This window comes from Toxotes jaculatrix, chromosome 2, assembly GCF_017976425.1.
Source record: "Toxotes jaculatrix isolate fToxJac2 chromosome 2, fToxJac2.pri, whole genome shotgun sequence".
NCBI classification, from domain to species: Eukaryota; Metazoa; Chordata; class Actinopteri; family Toxotidae; genus Toxotes; species Toxotes jaculatrix.
Genome location: NC_054395.1, coordinates 19,474,790 through 19,493,084, shown reverse-complemented (window position 1 = coordinate 19,493,084; position 18,295 = coordinate 19,474,790). Strand labels below are relative to the sequence as shown.

General features: G+C 42.9%; 1 protein-coding gene across 1 annotated transcript; it reads left to right on the top strand.

Moving 5' to 3' along the window:
• Nucleotides 1–1,945: 1,945 nt before the first annotated feature.
• On the top strand, nt 1,946–18,295 carry cttnbp2nlb (CTTNBP2 N-terminal like b). The gene is made up of 5 exons (XM_041051088.1): nt 1,946–2,059; nt 4,630–4,737; nt 12,488–12,739; nt 13,318–13,425; nt 14,795–18,295. Exons 1-5 carry the CDS (start codon nt 2,054–2,056, stop codon nt 16,094–16,096), a joined length of 1,776 nt encoding a protein of 591 aa, XP_040907022.1. The 5' UTR covers nt 1,946–2,053; the 3' UTR covers nt 16,097–18,295.

Here is an 18,295-nt window from a genome sequence, read left to right as displayed (position 1 = left end):
GGGAGCTCAGTGGCCGGGGAGGCCACACCACGAGTGACAGGGCTGTGCACTGTATATGCTGGGGATGCGGGGAGCTCAGTGGCCGGGGAGGCCACACCACGAGTGACAGGGCTGTGCACTGTATATGCTGGGGATGCGGGGAGCTCAGTGGCCGGGGAGGCCTGATTAGTGGCGGCATCACATGGGGGGACGCACAACCATGTGAAAAGAAAATCATCTGCGCTGCTAAGCTGTTTTCTATTATCTATCATATTAGGTTTGAATTTTTCTTTGCTGAGTAGGTCGGTTTGTTGCGTTTGTTCGGTATTTTAAGAGTTAGTAGCATTTACAATGATAGTGTATTTTTGGAGAATCGGTGTATATAGAGCAATAGATATAAAATATATAAATTAGACAGATATAGATAAAGAGTTATATAGATAGGTATATAGGTATATAATCCTAAATAACATTAGATATAGATAAGACATATAGATTCATTACGTATAAATACACACACCCCAGCCTCATCTGTGCCGTCTGAACGTTTTCTTTTTTAAGGCTGGGGAAATAGTTTGTAAAAGAGAAACCGATTGAGTCCAAAAACTGTAGAAAAACAATTAAACTCACCTGCTTCGAACGTCACTCAAGTTCTTCGAACCTCAAAACTCACGTGACCAAACCCCACCTCGGCATACTGGTTCGACACAGCTGCTTCATGAGCTACCGCGCATGTGTCGGAGCCTCGGGTGTCAGAGGACCATCACTAGCGGTAGGACAGCAGAGCTCACCTGAGAGCTTGAGAACACTGTGGAAATTTTAGTTTTTCAACAATGACTGTGCACAATTTGGAGCCAGTTCTTTCATAAAAACATCACATCTATCAGGTTTCTGTTGAGACCTGGTTCAGGCCAGGTCAATGAAGACGCTGAAGTCGCAGAAAAACAAAAGAAGGAGAGGTACGGATTAGACTATTCACAACCAACCCTTTCTACTTCACTGAATAACCGGCCTTTTGAATGCTGGGATATTGTCAAAGGGATGAATCCCACCATCGATCCCGATGACACTATTAAATTACAGTATTAAATGACAAAACCAACACCCCTACTTCACTGTTTTGAATCATAATCTCCAGTATTTCTGTGGAAGGTGTGTAAACATTGTTGAGACACAAATGCGAGAAAGCAATTTGAGAAGACCATACAGCATATTTAATCTATGAATGCATATATTACATGCATCATTAATTCGACTTCACTTTAAGAGCCAGCGTTGTCAACGAATTTAGACTGATTGGACTGACCTTAATACAGGGCTGCAAAAGGCGAAGAGAGTACACTAAACGGGAACGTGTGGAAATTTCGTAATGCACTTTTGACATGCATTCAGCATGCTTACATCCAGACGTGATCTGGTACACTGAGTCTCAGAGACACGGATCAGAGAAGGGTGTTGTGATGCTGTCATTTTGCCATTAAGGGGAACTAAAACACCGTGTAAAACACCAGACGACCCAAGCCCTCTTCCCCACGAGCGTCACTTTTACCTGGAAATAACCGGTTCTACCAGCTTTCTAAGTAAGTGTAAAGATTGTCTGTGCAGAAGCAAAATTTGCAATTTAATTTTTTTTTATTTTTTAAAAACTTTTTTCTTCTTTACAAAATTCACACCTTGAGCGCACTCGTACTCGTAGAACTATCATTACTAAAACTGCCTATCTAGTATATATAACTAGTAAACCTATACCTTTATTCTGCGATTAGGACAAATCGACAAACACTTCCAAATTTCACGCTGGAACATACTAGTGCGCGTCTGAAACAAAGAGGTTTATCCCACAGACTCGGGAACGCCCTTATCCCCGCCCCCTAGCGACATACCCGCCAGCTGTTGGTCAGATTGGTGCACTACGCCCCTCTGATTGGCTGGTAGCCTCGTCATTGATCATCGTCTGTTGTTAGCACTCGCCTCAGAGCAGGAGTGCCTGTGACACCGCTCAGCTTTGATTCATGCTGCTGTGGAGCCTCATTTTTGGATTGGCAGAACAATTAATGTGGCCGGAACAGAGCGCATGAAGGTATGTTTTCACGGAACACGGTTGTGGCTATGTTTGCTAGTAGGTTTCCAGAGATTCATTCTCCAGTTTGGTGGGGCTTTTTTAAGTTAGAAATCAAAATGCAGTCCACAGTCAGGTTTCTGCTTCATCTGACATTTGCTCGTACTACAAGGGGCTTTGCCATTTCTGGTTAAAACTTTACTAGATAGGACTTTATGCTGAATAATACTGCCAGTCTTTAGATAAATAGGTAAGAGTGTCTTGTGTTGAGTTCGTTTTCAGGCTAATGGGTGTGAGTACTTTAGTAATATTGATGCTGTATCGATTTCGCCATTATCACTCCAGGCAATCTATACAAATGACAACGAACTTAATGTTTTAGTGATTTTTTTTTTTCTGCGACACTTAGTACTTGAACTGATGTTGCCAGCACGGAAAATAATGACGGGCCCCTTGTGTCAGACAAAGGCCCAGGACGGCAGGTGGATCCTCTGCTGTTCCTGAGCAACCGATGCGATTATTTATTGCTCTGACACACACTGAGCAGTCTGTCGTGCAGGTTGAACACAGGTCTGGTTTCTCGGCCAGAATGAGAAAAGTTTCATGCACACTTTGTTTGCTACTGTGTTTGCTATGACTGTAAAAAGACAGGATCAGAACACAATGAACTGTCTGAATGCACACATTCACAGAGGAACAGGGTGACACTGGCGTTTTTTGACCCTCACCACAGACCAGCACTGACAAATTAGCTGTAAATATGCTGCTATATTGACTTGTAAATCTTGCTTGATCATCATGCATGAATGTAACATCTCATGACAAGACCATTAAAACGTTTATATTGGCCTGTCATTAGTTCATCTAGCAACAGCCAAACTGCAACACTGCCACTTGAAACCATGCGGGATACAGAGTGGGATTCAGGGATTTGCTCTTGAGTGACGATTCCCATGGTGTGGGCATCCCTGGAATGTTGGAATGATTTTCCATGGAGCTGATTTACAGATATCAGATGACACATAGTGAGTTTGACCTACACTGACAGCCAATAGCTCAAATACACACTAATATTTAAACTACACTAACTATAATATCAAAGTATGTGTGTATGTGTGTGGTTGGCCAGGACTGGAAACCACCTTTGCAATATATGTCAAGCTAGTGGCCTGTAAATAACTACTGATTCACACTTTGTTGCTTTGCTGTGCATGTGCGGTTAGCCACAGAATGCACCAAGGAATTTTTGGAGAGACGTAGAATGTTCTGGGACGCTGCAGCAAGAAAGTAAACAGCACACTTTGAGATTCAACCTTCACTTTCAGTGCGGAGGAGAGGAGAGGTTTTGTTTAAGGTGAAGATGAGGACATCTGCTTTCACTTTTAATGCAGACGGGTCACAGATTAAAGGAAAAACTTGAGTGGAGTAACTTAACAATTGCAGATTCACTGAACGGTCTGATGAGTATGAAAACGAGGAAGAATCATCAAGCCGTGGCCTTCACAGTCTGCAGATCACAAGTCAGCTGAAAACGTATAGATATGGGACCCAGACGATAGACCACAATCACAGCACCAACTGCGGGAATATCTATTGAAAGAAATCACCCTAGTAGAGTTTCAGAGACGTGAAGAATCTATGCCAAGGAGCAATGAAGCTATTCTGGTATCCTGTGGTGAACCTCACTACAACTTCTTATGTTGGATTTTTGCATTAATTTGACAAACATCTGTGCCTCATATAAATTATACAGCAAGTATGCATTCTGCAGACTTTAAACTCTGGAGGCATCCTGCAGTGAGCTTTGCAATTTGTTTGTTTATTCATGGTGTGTGAGGGGTAAGAGACACAGTGATCACTACAGTTTCTGTCATCTGATTTCACAGCTTGCACAGAACTTATCAAACACATGATTAACACTCTGAGAAGCAGTCACGCTATTATAAGGCACTGGCAAGAATCTGAATGTGACCTTACCCCTGCTTCAGAAGATGAAGTCAACTGTGTTTCGTCTTTTTTTTTCTTACTTTCAAGACTGATGTCAGCTGTGTGAATCGTGTTATGTCTGGTCCCTATGACTAGACTGGCTGTGGCTGATGAGTCAGAGGATGGAGGGTGGGGTGGCTGATACCTTAAAGTGTGTGCCAAATAATATGTTTCAAACAATCACATTCACCTAACAGCCTTCAGATTCTACTGAACCTCTGCAGTTAGTGCTGAATAGAGCAGACAACTGTCCTCAGTCCCTCAGCAACTTAACATGCAGATATGCTAATGACTTCCTGTTTATAACCCTGAGCACAACCCAGTGAGGCCACAGATGGGACCCCAAGTCCCATCCTATATCAGCTGTGTGCCACTCACTGACAAATACGCTCAGACAAGCCACCACTAAGTGTTATTTTGCAAATAAATCAATTTGCAATACCCTGAAGCTTTTATTGATAAATCATTCTTATTACATTTTGTGCTCATTTGTTTTGTTTTTTTAAAGATAAAATCAGTTTTGAAGAAGTCAGGCATGGTATCATTTTAATCTGTACCAGTAACAATATCTGTTTCTCTTACAATTTCCCATTCCCTCTGTTCAGGAGGAGAAAATGAATGTGGAGGCTCTGAGCAGAGCAGAGCTGCTGACTCTCCTCAGTGTCTTGGAGGGAGAGCTGGAGGCCCAGGATGTGGTCATACATACACTCAGGGTGAGTTGGACACTACGAACTACACACACAAACCCCCTGATGGACTTAAGGAGTGTACGTATATACAGTAATTCAAAGTGTAAATTAATAAAATTATAGCCATCGCAGCAACTGAGTAAATAAAACACACTTTTTGTCCTGGCTTTACTGAAGAGATCCTTAGACACTAGAATTAACCTGTTCCAGTATTACATCCCCATAAAGAATGTCAGCTAACAGGGAGGGGATGTGTAAACAGGAAAGTGAGGAAACAGAGCTAATAAAGACAATGGCACATGAGCCCCTTCTGGTTTCCCAGACCTTTTTTACCCACGTACGTTTTTGCAGATCAGACCAGTCTTTGGCCACAGTTGAAGTTAGTGTTTTTCATGTTCTTTTTTTTACCAGTTGTCTAAACGACCACTGACTCCCTTTGCGGCTAAACAGAAACAAATTTTACACAACCATTTTTATGTATTGGGCTGAATCACTCAAATGCATGTGTTGAACAGCACCTCAGACATGACTCGACAACAAGCTTATCACATCTCAGATTTCTTACACAGTTGTAAAGAGATAGCGTAGCTTTCTATAGCTACAATGCTTTGCAGTGTGTGGCTCTGATTGGATCTCTCCATGACCCTGGTAACTTTTCATACTCATGACCACAGCATGCCGTCAGTGTCCATTCTTGGATGAAACTGCTCAGGCCCTGAATGCTTGACTCATTGTCTGAAATAGTGCTTGAGGTTGTGATGAGGACATGTAGCAACCATGACTGTCTTTTTCAAATAAATAAGCCACCATAGTGAAGTTTACCTAGCAAGCTGTGCTGTAATCATGAGATGATTTCAGTGTCAGGGCCTTAGGGGTAACTGTTCTTAACACAACACCTCAGATGCATCTTGAATGGCAGTTGTCCAGATCTGACGCACGCAGGGTTTGACCCGAAACTCAACACAAACACACACACACACACACACACACACACACACACACACACACACACACACACACACACACACACACACACACACACACACACACATTCAGAGTCATTCCCTTGGGACAAAAGTACAGTTGCCTTATTGTTTATACGTGATCCTCTTTCCATATCTCTTGCTATACTGCTTGTTTTCCTCTCCTTCCTTTCTTCCCTCTCTCTTCCTCACACACAGCCACGTTACGGGAGGTCTTTCATGTTTGACCATGACCTATGTCTTGTCTGCCCACTCACCCACGAACACACACTCTGGTGGTCTTTGGTGGGCCAGTTTGAGGCTGCACTGTTTATTGTGGAGAGGATGTACAGAGTGGTAGGCTCAAATCACTGACTTCCCTTGTTCCCACTGGGGGCCTGTACACCATTATATCTGACTGGTCCATGAGAGGGCACAGGGGAGTGTCAGGGGTTGATGGCAGGCTAATATGTCCAATATTGAGCTCTGTGTCTATGCAATAATTTGGGACCCAGGAAGTCTGTTTGTACAGCCTGCCTTTCTCTGTTTTAGCTGTTTTTCATCTTCCCTCTGTAGTGTTCCCCAGGATCTTGATGTGCCTCAAGCACAGTGTTCTTCTTTAACTAGAGCTCTCGTCTTGGTGTTGTCAGCTAACATGGCGCATTAACCGAGCTCAGCTGGTTGAGAAAGGCAAAGAGGCTCTCAGATCCTTCCCACTCTTTTCCTACTTTAAATATTTTGTCCTTTCAGCAGCGAGTACTTGTAATTCCTGTACACTGCTCGGGACAACCGTACTCAGGCGCTTTTGAACGCGTCATTCACCTGAAACCCCTGAAAATTTTGAACTCTTTCAGTGTTTACCTGCTTAGCAACTGTGAGATGACATCACCTATGGGACTTGTCTCTACAGATTCTTGATTGTACTGTTTCTAGCTCTCATCACTAAGGACACAGATAAGCAGTTTTACTAGAGGGAACATTCCTGAGAACATGACACCAGAAACTGGTCTGGCATTCCAACAGGAGTGGCATATCTTTTGAGTTGATGATTGTCTATATCGACACAGGAACTAATTCTATTATTATTTTCTCTGTCAGGCATGGTTGGCATAAGCCCAGCACCAAGCAAATTCTTGGTGGCTCAAAGGAATGTTGGTTGAGAGCCTTGAGTACCTGTCCCCTAAATACTCACTGAGGGAGCTCTGTCAGTCCTTCTTGATTGTTCTCTACATTGCTTTTGAAACACTAAGTAAACATGTGAACACAGTGGGAAACCAACACTGAATGCTGAAACAAACTCTGTTACATCGAAATATGCCTCATGTCTGCACCAAGGGACTGCGTTCTTTTTATTTTCAAAGACTTTGTGAAGTGAAGTGTTATTTAAATCAGGCCATCGGGTTTGTATGGTTAAAATGTTACAGTCACGCTCAGCAGAGCCTGTTTTGTTTTTCATATGATGTCATGTCCTGTAATCCTAAAATGCTTTGTCTATTTTTGCAGCCTGACGTGTTTTCCTGACTCCATAAACAATAGGGCCTGGCTAGAGTGTGCTGTTCAGATAAGATTGTATATTCTGTTACTTTACAAGAAGCATTGCACAATTTGGACGTGTTGTTAGGACTGGTAGGGGAAAATGTAATTTTTTAATTTAATTTTAGCATAAACTGCACATAAGGTACCTGTAAAAGCAAGAAAAAAAAAAAGAAAAAACCCGTAATGCACACTGATCTGTGTGTCAGTGAAGTGCTTCCATATCAGCATCCTGAGCCTGAGGCCTGAGAGAGTAAAGCTCCCTGACCTGAAAATGCTCAGATGACATCAAAGTAGTTTGATGTTACCTTCATGCTTTTATTGGTAAAAAAAAATGTGTGTGTGTGTGTGTGTGTGTGTGTGTATATATTACATATATATTCAAACGGAAACACACACCTACACACAGGCCACCACCCAAACACAGCAATGACGTGGCCATATGACTGACAGAGATCAAGTAATGTTTGCCTTAAGAAGCCTTTTTATGGCAGCCTCTCTTATCCTTAGACTTCTGTATCTTACCATTCATATCTGTAATGGTGATGAACTCCACCCATTACTTCTATTTGCACTGAACCCGAGCTTGTTTGCCTGCTACAAATGAAATAGTGAGAAATGAGGTCAAGCCAAACCAAGACAACAGCCAGTCTGAGATAAGAAAAATCACTGCTTTTCCAGTTTGTGCTTGTGTCAGTATCTGTGAATTGTCCCATCAGTTTAATTTTTGACCCTGTTTTAAGAAATGCAAGAACAGTTCCTTGCTCTGCCTAATTATATGTTATGCTTCACCAAAACCCTTGCCTGACCAAAGGGTAAGAGCACCTGCTTCCATGTTTCATCACTAACCACTGATAATAACATTTGAGGCAGTTAAACATTACTTTGTTGTCTCATTGCACTGCCCATAAAGTTAAGTGAGGTTTTGTTCGGCGTCTTCCCAGTTATCTCAGAGCCATCTGTGGTTAATGTGTGGGTGGGAGGTGTGGAGGATACGGCTTAAGCCCTAAGCACACACCTTAGCTTACACTTCAAAAAGCACCTCATCTTTCTCTCTCCCTCTGCAGGGGCTTTAATGCTGGTTTCTGCAATAGTTAGTGTTTTTTTTTCTCTCTGCATCATCTGGGCAAACGATACAGTGTACAAAATAAACAACCTTAACTGACTGAGGTAGATGTACAGTTTTTTTCAGCTGCATTGGTACAAATTCGCATCTTAGCTATAGCATCTGGGGTCCATTACACATACAAGTTGTTCTGTGCAGTCTGCACGTTCCAAATTTTTGTTTTAAATTAACTTCCTAGATGGTTAAATGTACACATTTGAATTCAGTTGTTGCTCTTTAAACAAAGCATGCAGTGACATAGATGATGCAAAACACTAACCAGCTATTCATTTCCAATAATGACTGACTTCAGAAGACATTCTGTACGATCTCTGTGTACGAAACTGGAAGTGCAAGTGTAAGTATGTGTTTGCTAACATATTAGTGATAACAACATTATCAGGTGATAATACATCAAGCCATCTGCCTTGGAGCTTGTTGTACAGCTCCTTTCCCTAAAAGTGGCCAAAAAAATTGTTGCGTGCAGCTTTGAGTTGGTACATATGCAATTTGGGTTTTCCCATAGACAGTCTATGGGTTCTCCCAAGACAATACTGCAGACTCTTATTCTGTCTAAGTGTTGTTTAGCTAATTATTATGTTGCCCCAGAGTACCTACTGTAGTTAGCTAGTCATTAGTCCCCAGCACCAGACTGTCACGCCAAACTCTTTCTATTCTTCTTATCCCAACAACAAAGGCATCCATACTGATGGGCTGTGTATGTGTATTAGTCCTTATTATAAAGACAGATATTTGCTCAAGTGGCACCTTAGAAAAAGACTTCATAGCATACATCAGGTGTGATTGAATCTTTCGAGGACTAGATTGACAGGTATTGCACTACAAGCTTTTATTTTGTGTGTCGTCATGGACACCATCTCACGTCCCCATTTCACCTGTTCTGTGATCTGTTCTTAACGCTCTGATGACAAGCACCAACCAAGCTGGTCAGAGTCCTTTGTGTCTCGCCAGCTCTGTTAAATCAGATGTGACTGCCAGTAGATTGATACCTCTCACCTGCCAAGGCCCATTCAACACTGATGACAAGTGACCCACTGATTATATTTACTTTTCCACTATACAGTAGGACAGAGTAGTTGTCCAGTCACCGGGATGAAAACCACACTACTAAAGTCTTACTTTTCACCTAGGAAAACACTGAAACCAGAGACAGAAATGTGAAAAGGATCCAATACTGGAAGGTCTGTATCTGACCTACTGCCTTCTTTTGTTCAAACAGTTAGTTGACACTGCACTTTTCTTGCACTGCAGGCTTGTAATCAGAATACTGGAAAAATAAACAATCTTTTGTGGGTTTTAAAAAACAGAATAAAACAGAAAGACAACCTCATGCACCAGTTTATTTTGACAGTTTACGAAAGATATTGGTGCATCTCAAGGCTTTGTCCTCTGTCCTCTTAGGAAGATGCTTGGACTCTTTAAGGTTAAGTTCCATGAAAGAGGCTTTTCATATCTGACAGGTCCATTCCTGCTGTCCTTTTGTCTATGTATGTCTAACTGTTCTTCTGAGGAACAGACTAATTCACCAGGAATGCATACTTTGCCCATAAGCCCCACTGCAAAGCCTCTGGATTTGAGATGTTACCCTGGAGACAGCCGGTTATGCTAAGAACCTTATGCAGCGTGGTGCACGCACACTACGGCAAACATGCACCAGCTGCACGCTCATAAATTCACACATATAAAACAGATACTCACATGTGCATACGTATCCACACACCAGTTTCACCATATTCATTTTTCTGAGACTTAAAATAGTATTTAGAAATTAGAGTTAGGGTCAAACTGTACATTTATAAGAAGAGGTAAGTACCCGACACCATTCATAGCTGTAATTTTGTCCATGCTAGCTGCTGAGTTCATTGTGTGACAGTCATTACAGAGGCTCAGTAAGGAAACAGGACTCCCTGGCTCTTTTCAGCTCACACAAGAGCATGATTGTGCCCTGAGGCTGTCTAACAGAGAATTCTTCCAGGTGAAAAGCATCAGGTTGTCTTTCACGCCTTGTTACAGCTGTGGGAATGCATTAGAGGATACAGGCTTTTGAAGAAGACAACGATTAAACAAGCTGTAGCGCACTCATTTCAATAGCTACAAAACTGCATGAAATTGTAGAGGAATTCTCACATCCTTGATTCAAATTCAAAAACAAATGATTGATTATGAAACTGTGGACAAAAAGTAAATTAATAGCATGTAATATATTTCTACGCACAACTTAGTTGTAGAGACATTTGTCATAAGTAGTTGGGCAGAAATGAGAGCTTTCTAGCACAGAGGGTTTGGTTGTTATGCTCTCTCATAAAGGAAATCACACTCTGTCATTATGATCAGAAGTATCCAGGGAAAACCATGAGAGACCAGACCCTAGACTAGGGCCACTACACACACACACACACACACACACACACACACACACACACACACACACACACACACACACACACACACACACACACACATATACACAATCCAATCTCAGCACGGCCCTTAATGGCCTCTTTAAACAGTTATTTAACTCAGGAAGCTGCAGTTTTGTCTCTAGCTAGATGAAAAAGCTTTACCGCTGCACTTACATGCACAGAGCCACAAGTAAACATACACACAATGGCTAACACACACACACACACACACACACACACATATTTTCTATTCACATAGAAAAGGAAAAGAGACACAGATATACTACATAGACACACTTGTGCCCACTCTCACATCTCACATATTGAAGCCTACTGGGTCAGACATGGAGACAATGCATGAGACTGAAGGCATTGAGACAGTGTCTTTGTGCGAGTCCTGTAATCTCTTCACTGAGGGTCGCATTCTTTGTCCAGCCAGAGAAAAAGCCTCAAATACAGCCTCCTTACAGATGCCCTCAGGGTGTGTGTGTAATTGTGCTGCAGTAGTCTGAGAGCGTGTGAGAAAAAGAGTCTGTCTGACAGAGAGGCGGAAGTAGAGAGCGGCATTTTCTGAGAAATGATGATGAACCGGCAGAGGAATGTGGTGCCATGCATGTTTGGGCAGGGGGATGGCGGGGGCTGGAGCACTGGGGGTGTTTGATGAGGACTGCATGGGGAGACAGAGACGGGTGTCCCGGAGGCACGTGGAGTGAGCTCTGTGGCATGTGGTTGCATCACTAGCACCGCCAGCTGACCGTGCATGCCTCCAGAACTCAAACCTACCAACTGTATGTACCTAATGAGACCTCCTGATGATATATCAGGGTGATGAGGAGTGAAATCAGCAAGGTCCTATCATATTTCACCTCATTTCTTGTCAGTCTGGCCTGTTTCTCTCAAACAAGCTGAAATTAGTTTAGTTTCCTGCAATGTTTTATACCTCAGGATCTAATTTTTACCCTTAAACAAGTATGCCATGACTTTTTATTAAATTATTTTGTTTTAGTTTAGACATAATCTAACCACTTCATTAGAAACAGCTCTGTGTGTGCGTGTGTCTGATTTCATGGCCCGGTCCTTCACCCCAGCATCCCTGGGGAGGAGTTAACATCTGCCCCTTGTGGGGGTTGGACAGCCGTGCTTCACCTCTTTGTGTTTGGGTTGAGGGGAAAGACCATCTGCTTGTCCTCTCTCACACTGACAATAACATCATCACCACAGATTTCTGGCCCACTCACAGACTCACACTTCTGAGTGTATGTTCGATGGTGATATGAATACCTAAAGTTATTATAGACTAGCCAATCTTCTCCTGTGAATCATTTGCTAAAGTGTGTGTGTGTATGCGTCTGTGCTTATACAGTGTGTTTGTGATGAGTTACTTTGTGTTCTTCTTGGCACTGGCAGTCGGGCCTCATGTTATTTTCTTAACACATTCTTTCCTGTGCTGCAGTGTGGAAAGGAGAACTCATCCTATCAAAACCATTTACTGACATACATAAACACACTGGTCTCTTTTTTTTCCTGCTTAGTTGGGACTGACATGGACATGTTTTGATATTGTCTTCCTTTAAGCCACAAGTTTGTTTGAGGGAAGACAGAGCTCTGGGCTTGATTTCATCTGATGCTTGCAGTCTTATTACCACTTCTGAGCTGCACGTGTGTGTATCATTATCCATATCTTTCCGTGGTGTGTGTTTGTTCATCATTTGGTAAAATTAACTTTCTTTATGTTTGTGTGTGTGTATTAGGCTCAACACAGAGATGCTTTCATCCAGGAGCGCTACGGCCAGTATGACCTTAGCGATCCATTCCTGGCGCTGCAGCGGGATAGCGAAGCCGTGGAGTGCCAAAATACCGTCACCCAGCCTCACACACACCTGCAGGGTCGGGCGGTGGGCCCAAATCCTCTGGCTGTGCTTAAACTGGTCATGGCTCACTGCAAGAGGATGCAGGACAGGATGATGGGACAGTTGGCTGCTGCTGAGAGCAGACACAGGAGGGTAAGAGACAGTGCACACTCATATACACACACACTGTGAATTCTCTAGCTCTCCTGTCTGCATTTCAGATTTGTGTGTGGGGATGGATGTTGCAACCAAGTTCTCAGCCAGTGTCACACAAGGATCTCACACTTGTACAATAGGCTTGTTGTGTGTGTGAATATGTGCAGCATGTATCTATTTGTCTTCATGTTTCAGCCACTGTAGACTTGTCTTGGGGGGAGTGAGGCAGACAGACAGACAGACAGAAGCCGCACCCGGGGCTTAGAGGGGTGATATGAAACTTTACCACAGCAGATTTATGGGAGTCATAAACCCTGTACTGATAGACTGTCTCTGAGTGAACTTGAGAGAATTGATGAAACCTTGTGATGAAGAGGGGGTTCTGCTACGCAGGCTGATTAGTCAGGGGATGAGTTTCACAGCAGCAATACTGTGTGGGGAAGAAAAACTCTTATAAGAAACATAAATCAGAGAAATGTAATTTGCCAGTTTGAGAATGATGTCAAATCCTGCAACAAGAAACCTGTCTGCGTGTCATGTCATATAATTGTTTCATTTGGCTGTATGCTTGATAGATGATAGCAGATCTGGAGGAGGAGAAACGACAGCGTGCCCAGGACTCTGCGCAGAGTGATGATTTCACCGCCATGCTGCAGACAGAAAGAGGCAAACTGCTGCAACAGGTGTGACTGACATGACACTGAGTTTACACGTACTGTTGAACTGCGTGTGCATATATTTAAATGGATTTACGTTAGGTAAAGATAGTGAAGTCTCAGCAAGTGCTCACTTACTGACAGATGAGAACATCTGTTGGGAGAGATTTTCCTGCTTCCCCTTCCCTCCTTTTGCTCCTTCTCTTTCCCTCTCCTCTGCCTGCCTGCACGGCGTCCTTCTCCATAGTGCTAGCTGTGATTTAAAAGCTCCACTGTGTAGCTAGGGTGGAGAGGGCTTGGCCTGTTAAAGCACAGATACACACAGGCACAAGTATGCACAAGCACAGGGCTGTTCTATAGGAAACAGAGGAGGAAGAGGCCATTGTTTAGTTGTGCAGCAGCCATGGGGCTTTATGGCCTCAGGAAACCTCAGATAATGGATGTCCATGTCTAGCGCAAGGTCAGTTCGCGCACACACACTGTGAGCACACAATCAGCACTTAGCACAAGGGCCTTATGTAAGAAGGGGTTCCTGAGTGTCTCCCAGCCTTCCTCAGGCTTTCCTGCCGGTGTTGTTTTTTTTGTACACTAATCATATACACTAGATTGTATTTCATCACCTCCCATTTCCTTCTATTACTCATCAAAGCTTTTAAGCAGTCCAGTCACCCTCTGATGGCCTCACAGCAAATTGAACTTTCCATAAACGTGCCTTGCAAGCAAATAATTCTTAAACAGGGTGAAACATTAAGAACTGCCCCTCTACTGGTCTCTTCTAACTCTGAAACAACACATACTGTACCTCATCCCCTCTCCCGATTCTGTTTGACTCAAGGTGGGCTAATGTAAGTGAAGTTTATCAGACAGAACTGAATGTGGATAAGACCAAGAATGTTGCGAGAGAAACAGGAACTGACTGCCAACAAAGGATGTCAGCCATTTTGAAACCCAGTGCTCTGTGCTGTCCAAGTGGGCCCCTTTTTTGTAAGCTTTCTGTCTAATAAAGCAAAAATGGATATTTTATACCACTTAATTTATTTCAGATGAGCTGTTTGAATAAAATAACATCACTAGAGTCGGTGTTACGAATGTCATGTCAATGACAAGCAATGAAAAAATGTAGGATTAAAGATTTAAATTATCTTTACAGAAGGCCTAAAATAGACCGAAATAAGGTCCATATGAACATTTATTTTAAAAAAAGACACTGTATACAGCTAATAACGGGAATAGAGCAAAATACATTATGCAAATGTTTTATACCAAAAACATATTTTCAGTTGTTTCTATTCTGTGTTGGGTTTAATGCAACAAAGCAGTTCTCTTTTGCCTCCTTGTGGTCAAATTTGGAAGAGCTCCCTTGCCTTAACTTGTTTTTCTCTCCCTCTCATTCTAGTTGGAAGTGGAGCGTGCAACTGTGCGGAGGTTAGAGAAAGAACAGGCACAGCTGGTGAGCAAGGTGGAGGACTCACTGTCCCAGCAGCAGCATCTCTCGTCAACTCTGACCCAGGAGCTCCAGAAAGCCAGCAGCCAGGCTCAAGAGGAGGCTCAGAAGGCCTCCCAACTAAGCACCTTGCTCCAAGAAGAGACCAGTGCCCTGAAGAAGCTCCAGGGTGTTCTTGAAAATGAGAAGGGCAGAGCAACCCAGCTGGAGGCCAGGTCTGAGAGGCAGCTGGCTGAGTTTGACACAGAACGAGAGCAGATGAAAGCCAGGATTAGCAAAGAGGAGGAGAGGAGTAGGGAGCTAGAGCGACAGGTGGAGGAACTGAAGAAGAGGTTGGCTGAACTTGAGGGATGTAAAGAAGAGGTAAAGGAGGCTGTGACAGAGGTGAAAGAGTCACTTTCCAAGATGATGGTGGTGTCCACCTCTGTTCAGACCGAACCAGATGGAAAGGTAACTGTTACTCCTAAATCCGCTTCACAGTCTAAGGTCAATGGCCATCACACTCATAAGGAGACAGAAGCGACACAGGAAGGGAGGGGAGCAGAAAATGGAGGAGTGGTAGAGAATGGAGGAGGAGCACCTTTGCATTCCCCTCTTCACCCTCATTCTCACCCTCACCCTCACTCTCCCTCCAGCACAGCCTCCTCTTCTCTCTCCTCTTCCCCCATTTCCTCCCCGGTTCTTGCCAAGCGTCTGGGCAGCCCAGGCTTCCATCAGTCCTCCTACCAGGCTGGAGTCAACCAGCGATTCCAAGCCGCCAGGCACAAGTTCCAGAGCCAGGCTGAACTGGAGCAGCAGCAAGGTGGCCCTCTTTCTCCCAGGGATCTCTCACCCACCACCTCTTCCATTCCTCCCCCACCAGAGCACAGCACAGCTAAGCAGCTGGCCCGCAATACTGTCACTCAGGTGCTGTCCCGCTTCACCAGCCAGCAAGCTGGAGTCAAGCTGGCACCAATCAGCAGCTCGCCTTTTGGTACAGACTACCGCAGTCTAGCAGCAACTCCTCCTGGGGGGAGGTCGCCTTCTTCAGGGCCCCTATCACCAGGCATTCGCTCCCCCCTCACTCCTCGCTCAGAGAAGACCCATCCTCCTCCAATCCCTCCCAAGAAGCCAGGCATGAGTCCAACTCCAGGCTCCCCGAGTCACTCTGCTCGGACCAGCCTCTTCCCAGAGCTGACCGGGAGCTGTGGGCACAGTAACAATGGGCAGGAGGGAGCCAAGGAGCCAGACTTGGTTTTATCTTCTAGCAGCTAATGGCCAGATCATACAACTGAAATGCTAAACGAGTCAGGCCTTAATCAACAGTTACTGTAATATTCATCTTTGCTAGCCATTGAGCCCACTTCATTGCTCTCATAATCCGTAGTATAGGCACTTCAAAACTGGACTGGTGCAAACAGATGCATTTAAGAGTTTGTTGCACCCCTACCTCTCTGCCACAACTTGAGAAATAATTGGGAAAGAATATAATGTAGTGCATTATGTATTCTTTCATTGGATTTAATATTTCGTATATCAACTTTCCGTCTTTATGTCTTTATATGGAATATTTGTAGGTTTGAAATTTGAAAATTACATTCCCATTTTATCTCAGTTATTTTCCACTTTAACCCTATTATATTGAGGGTATTGAGAAACCATATATAGAGACATTTTGATTTTGAAGTAAGAAATAGCAATGGGATTTCATAGCACTACACTCCTTTTCCTTTAATGCTCAAAGTGCCCGTCCTGTTAGATACAAATACTGTATAGCAAGTAGAAGGGTTAAAACATGGATGTAGAGTATAGCAAATGTGTAGCCATCACCACTTCACAATAAAATAGTGAGTAGTTTTTAAATGTTTTCCCAATGAATTCGTATGCAGTCCCTGTGAAGATGGTCCATGAAAACAATATTATAATGTAAATAGTTTAAATGAACAACATCACTTACATGTGCTGTTTTTTTCTGCTACACTTGTCGTGAATACACTGAATCTTGTTTTGAAAAGGGAGAGCACACTTTGCACTACGTTACTGTAACATAACTCTATGTCTATAACTTTGGATGTTTAATTCAGGGAAGGTTAATTTCTGCTTCACTCAAACTAAGAAGGACTATGTGTCATAGTTATCTGATAACTATACTCTTCCATCAATGAAGATAATGCAGACTAAAGGTTTGAATCTTGCTACTGTAACTATTGTTCCTATAGTATATGTCAAATAATTTACATAGTATTGTGTGTTGTCCCGACAGTGCTCCATATCAGATATTTCTTAAGGTTTACTGTGTTTTGTTTTTTAGCTTTGAAACCAAGAATTGATCAAAAGTCATTATTTTAGCCTATCAAGTTAAATCTGTTGATTTATACGCTGGTTGTCTGTGAGGGGCAACATCCCCTCAGCTGTCTCTAGTAAATATGCATATCATGGACACCTGCATCACCTACACCTAGTGCTATTTTAAATAAATTACCAATGCCTTAAAGCTTAGAGGGTTTTTCTATTAAGACAGTTCCAGCTGGCAACGGCCTTAATCTTTGCTGGTGAGCTGCGCAAGACATATTTGACAGCATGACAAGGAAACAATCCAGCCGAGATGTTCAATCCGTTTATTTGTACAACAGAATGGGGCAGTACTGTCTTTAACTTTATAACTGATCGGCACACAGTTGTAGTATAGTGTGAGGGTTGAACACAGCACATAGTCTAGCTAACAAATAACTGATCCAGAGTCAGCCTACTTAGAAGTCATGTAACACATACAGTATGATGTGGCCTTGTAGAAGCCATGTAACATATACAGTATATGATCTTGCCTTACATGGCAACTGCTTTGCGTTCACTTGGCATTGACCAATACACAAACAGTTTGTTACAGTTAAGAGTGCAATATTATAAGACTCCAACAAAAACCAGCATATTAAAATAGAAATTTGCATACATGGGTGGGAGGATGGAGTTCTTTACCATAGGAAAGAGATTTTGGCAAATAAATCTTGGTTATTATGTGTATGTTTTCCTTTCACAAAGGAAAAGCTGTACAGCAATGGAGGTGGTGTTGCCAAAGTAAGAGACCAGAGAATACATTATAGATGCAGCAGCATAAAAGTTGCTTTATCTTATTTCAGTCATCATAGCTTGCATTGGTGGAGACACATATATCAGTGGAGCGCAACAGAAAACAAGTAAACATTCCCTCAGCCCTGACAGACACCGACAAACATAAAGGTCTACAGTGCAGGAACAGAGCTATGCTGAGGAACGTGCTACTACAAAATGTTAACAGCCAAGAATACTGTCAGTTTCATTATATACGTATTACTGAGTTCCATGTCAGTTCAGCAATACAATAAGCTTTGTACCAGTTACAATATCAGATGACTGCTACTCATTTTCCTGCTAATGTCCCAGTTTAATGATGAACCTGATTTACAATTCCACGATGAAACAAAACCTTTCACAAAA

What these genes read in the sequence shown, in the direction of transcription:
- cttnbp2nlb (XM_041051088.1), top strand. An exon ending in CTGAGAGCAGACACAGGAGG is followed by an intron (nt 12,740 to 13,317) that starts GTAAGAGACAGT and finishes TATGCTTGATAG; the next exon opens with ATGATAGCAGATCTGGAGGA. An exon ending in GAGGCAAACTGCTGCAACAG is followed by an intron (nt 13,426 to 14,794) that starts GTGTGACTGACA and finishes CTCTCATTCTAG; the next exon opens with TTGGAAGTGGAGCGTGCAAC.